General features: G+C 37.2%; 1 protein-coding gene across 1 annotated transcript; it reads left to right on the forward strand.

The window, feature by feature from the left end:
- Positions 1-2: 2 nt before the first annotated feature.
- LOC141806786 (E3 ubiquitin ligase TRAF3IP2-like) lies at positions 3-2,561 on the forward strand. The gene is made up of 8 exons (XM_074692462.1): positions 3-95; positions 320-464; positions 573-769; positions 1,263-1,351; positions 1,749-1,817; positions 1,984-2,088; positions 2,163-2,237; positions 2,394-2,561. The coding sequence occupies exons 1-8, from the start codon at positions 83-85 to the stop codon at positions 2,559-2,561; spliced, it is 861 nt and encodes a 286-aa protein (XP_074548563.1). The 5' UTR covers positions 3-82.
- Positions 2,562-4,654: the final 2,093 nt, after the last annotated feature.

Raw genomic sequence — 4,654 nt, forward strand, 5'->3', positions numbered from 1 at the left:
GGAGGATCTTGAACCTCCTTTGCCACTAAGAGATGATGACGATTGGCAGCGCTGCAGCCCCTCTCTAGCTCCTCACTACAACATGCAATACTATGGTAAGAATGGTAAAAAGGGCAAACATAAAAAAATATGAGTAACAAACCTCTTGAACTATCCATGAATTATTTTCGCAAAATTGCACAGAGACAAGTTTTACTGATTTTCTTTTACGACAAAAGCACTTAACTGTTAAGCCAAAGGTGCTTTCTTTAATTTGAGTCTCTGTTTTGTTTTGTTTTTTGTTTTTTTCTAATCCTAATAATTTTAACTACTTCCACAGAGCCTCATCATATTGATATCAGGTATCATCAATCTGCTGGAGAAAGGAGGTGCAATTTTAACCCACTCAGCAGATTCCCTCCTCAGCCAGATCACTACTCTGCACCTTGGCAACCAAGAAGACCCTCAGATGATCCACACCAATGGTAAAAACAAAAACACCTTCATGGATAATGTTTATTAAACAAGGGAAAGAAACAATAACATGTCAGCACAACTCGGAAGTAGCACCTATCTCTATCTTTCTGTTGCAGCTTCAGGCCTGAGAGTCATGATAACAGCATGAATGACAGCATCTCTCAGGGAAGCGTCTCAGTTAACATGCCCCAGTTCTCCATCCCACCTGTGGAGGGTGTGTCACAGGTCAGCGTGATGAACCCAAACTCTGCAGAGGCCTCCGTTTCACATCAACACAAGAAAAAAAGAACCATTAGTCTTCCAGATGATTGCCGTGAGTCATTTCAGTAAAGCAAGGTGCTCATGCTTGAAGGTGTGCTCTGTTTGAGCAGCTCAGGAAGTTATTGTGTGAGGAGCCGCATGACAATGCAAGCAATTTGCTTCATCTTTACCAAGTGGCAACATCAGGAAACAGGGTGTGATAAATGTTGTCTTTATAAACCTGCCAGGCCTGTTTAGGATGTCGGTTAATATCTTTATATTTTGAATAATGAAACACTCAGTTGTGTTAGTTTTATGCAAACATAATTTTCAGAGTACAAAGAGATATGGAGTGAAACTTATATTCTAAGAAGATAATCATTCATATATGTTTCAATCCAGTTTTACATTGTTGGTCTGGTGGTTTAAAATGTGTGGATTATCAGTGAATGATCTAATTCATGACATTTCTCACTAATTTAATTGGTATAAAGTCACAAAATGTTAAATGTTGTTGGTCAAATGAAGTCACAAGTAAGTGTTTTTTTTATCTTTTGTCTTCTCAGGAAATGTTTTCATAACTTATTCTTTGGATACTTCTTCAGAGATGGTCCCCTTTGTGGACTTCCTGACAAAGCAAGGCTTTCAACCAGCAGTAAGCTACTTCCTCCTTCCTCAATTGAGACTGAGAAATCCTCCAAACCCTTTAACTTTCACTCCTTTTAACCCTTTGATTGTTACTTTCTAAATGCAGGACATATGAAGTCTGTATAACTTTTAACCCTTCTACATTCCATCCAAGAAAAAAAGTGAATTGTTATTTATCTATTTATTTATTTTCTTTTTTTCTGTTGTTGGAATACTAAGATCAGAAACAAAAAAATCAGAAAAATTATTTCAAGCTGCAGAGACAACCCAATCAGGTTTTACTCAGCTCAACATATTTTTAGTGAGATATAGCGACTCAAAAATACTCTACCAAACAATTAAGCAGCAGGTTAAAGGGTTAAAACATAAAGCATTTACTGACATCTGTTAATTTCGTTTGTCAGATTGACTTATTCGACAGCCCCATCAGACGCATGGATATCAACAAGTGGAAGGACAGTTACCTAAAAGATGTAAGTGGAGACCAAGATTAAAACCTGATTTGTGAATTTTTTTTTCATGGATTCTCTACAAGTAATATTACCAGACTACTTTAGATAAATAAATAGAGGAGAAAATCAAATTATTTTCACATTTTTAAGTTATAAATGTGTCTGAGCTTTGGGTATTTTCTTCCAGCCCTCCACCCTGATTATCATCGCCATCAGTCCAAAATACAAGGAGGACATTGAAGGCTCTGTTGTTGATAGTCATGGTCTGCACACTAAATACATCCACTCCATGGTGAGAACATATTTGTTTTTTATTAGAGATTATTTTCCTCACAGATCAACTAATTATATGTTGGCTTCTTCTAGATGCAAAGTGAATTCATTCAACAAGGCAGCTTGAACTTCAGATTCATACCAGTTCTCTTCCCCAACGCATCCCAGGTGAGATTTCTTTTCAAGAATAATAAACTAAAGCTTTTGTTTTAATCTGAAGTTTCATACTTTGTAAATATTTATTACATTTTCCATGTATTTCTCATCTCACATTTGTCTTTCTTACATAACTCTCATCGACTACACCACAACGTGTACCTGCAGAAGCACGTCCCATCTTGGCTCTTAAACACGCGCGTGTACCGCTGGCCTCAGGACACAGAGGATTTGTTGCTGCGGTTGCTTAGGGAGGAGAGATATGTTCCTCCTCCTGTTGCAATGGAGCTGACCCTGCTCATCAGGCCTGTGACCCCCAGCTCTACAGCTCTGTGAAAACTTTGATCAGCTGATGCATATGTGTAGTGTTAGTTGATTACAATAGTTTTTATTTGGAAAATATTCAGTTTGTGTACTTTGAAATAACCAGTGTGAATAATAATAATAAAAAAAAAACAGATCTTGTAACAAACTGAAGTTTGTCTTTGAAGGCTAACAACCGTTTTGTATGGGAGCTAATTTCTGCCAGTAATAAAAGGAAAATGTTTGACATAATAATAAATACAATCTCATAATTTTGAGATACTAGGTCATAATAATGACAGACTGAGCCATATTTTTGGTATACTTAGTCAAAATACGGAGAATATAAGTCCAAATTGTGAAATACTGTTTCATAATTTTGACATATTCATTAATAACTATCAGACAGTTTCCTATAACTCTGACCTATGTCACAATCATAAGAAACTAAGTCATGATAAAGAAGTCATATCTTATTATCATGGTTTCCTGTAATGATGACATACTTTAACGTTTCTAAAAACTACTAGGTGATAATTATAAGATACTAAGTCGTAATTTTCAGATAGTTTCTCATTATTACTTACCTTCTTTTCTTTTAACTTTTACTTCTTCTTTTTTATTTATTCATATAGCCTACAGGTGGAAATTGGGTCTCCATATATTTGTTGACGATGTTTCAATAAAGTTTTTCACTTTGAAACTATAGCATACAACAAAGGATTGAAAGTGATGCTGTGAACCACTTTAAAACAACTATTTTAGCCAACTGTTGCATCAGTAATCTTAAAAATTAACTGGAGTGTGTCCTACATTCAAGTTTCTGTGAGTACTAACTGCTTTATTCATTTTTCTGTGGGTGTTGTATGAAGTTGTCATCTTTAGCTGCCATGACTCAACATTCATATGATTGTATTCATTCATTTCAGCAAAAAAATGTAGAGAAACACACACTCAAGGTTTAATTTCCATAATTCACAAACTCTGAGTTCTGACATGTAATTGCTGCGAGACTAACGATGACAGATAATTAGCATGCTGAAGTACTTGGGGTTAAGTGCTGATTAGCAACAACTGTAGCTGCTAGCATAAAACTTGCTAAGTGCTTCGTTGACGTTTTGGCTGTACAGTTTTTTGATGACGCAGTTCCTTTCAACCTGTTTTTTTTCTCTTTTTTTGTATTTATTTTTATTTTATTATTTTTTTTGTATTAACTTAATTACTTTGTGAACCGTTTTCAGACACAATGTACTCAGCAATGATGCAGTTCATGTTATTAACGCACGATGGCGCCATTGTTAAAGAAATACTGCGTATTTCTTTTTGTTCATTGGAGCCATGGAGCTGCAGCATAACCTAAATTTAAGAGCATTTAAGAGGATGACAAGCAAAAGAAAGAAAACCCGTCGTTATTAGTTGATTATCTGTCGTTTTTAAAAAAGATTTAAAGGTTTCTCACGGTGTCCAGGTCTCACTTTGGGCACCTGATACGTCTCAGTTTAGTGGGCTGACTCAAGAGCCTTCAGTAGAGCTGCTCAGTTCAGTCAACTGATTTACACACACCCCTTCAAATGCCAAAAAAGGCCTGCAGAGTGACTGGTGTGAAGGGCCCTGGCTAAGAATAACCCAGACCTTCTGGGGGGGATAAAGTTACCTAGAGGCCTCCCTGTGCTGGGCTCTGACCTATACCCATGTGAGGCACCAATAACACAGGGTGGGATTTTCTGTGCCCTCTCCTCTCTGCTTAGGGTTTTGCTTAGCTTGGCTCTTTCCTTCCCCCCCTTGCGCTGCTTTCTTCTGCCCCCAGACCCCCCTCTGCTACGCTGCCGCACTGGCAGCTCCAAATTCACCAGCACCTGTAAATCCACAGTTTGTTTTGATTTTTTAAACTTTCTTCCATCCTTTTTTATCTTACAAAAGTTCTACCTGTGGATTAGCCGGTCCAGGACACAAGACAGTGAAACTCAAGCGGAAATGGAATAATTTTAAGTTTCTGGATTTTTTTTTAACTAACAGTGGATTCTGATTGGATTTGTTCTGAAGCTGTGGTTTTTATAATCACGTCTGCATGAGGAGGCTTTGCCCCCAACTCAAAAGATAGTATCTGAATCTGCCTCCATACAACC

Source organism: Halichoeres trimaculatus, unplaced genomic scaffold, assembly GCF_033239565.1.
Source record: "Halichoeres trimaculatus isolate MK-OKI-2021-1 unplaced genomic scaffold, fHalTri1.1 fHalTri1_scaffold_17, whole genome shotgun sequence".
Lineage (NCBI taxonomy): Eukaryota > Metazoa > Chordata > Actinopteri > Labriformes > Labridae > Halichoeres > Halichoeres trimaculatus.

Coding starts and splice junctions, on each gene's coding strand:
- LOC141806786 (XM_074692462.1), top strand. Junction 1,352..1,748: donor AGCAAGGCTTTCAACCAGCA/GTAAGCTACTTC, acceptor TTCGTTTGTCAG/ATTGACTTATTCGACAGCCC. Junction 1,818..1,983: donor AGGACAGTTACCTAAAAGAT/GTAAGTGGAGAC, acceptor ATTTTCTTCCAG/CCCTCCACCCTGATTATCAT.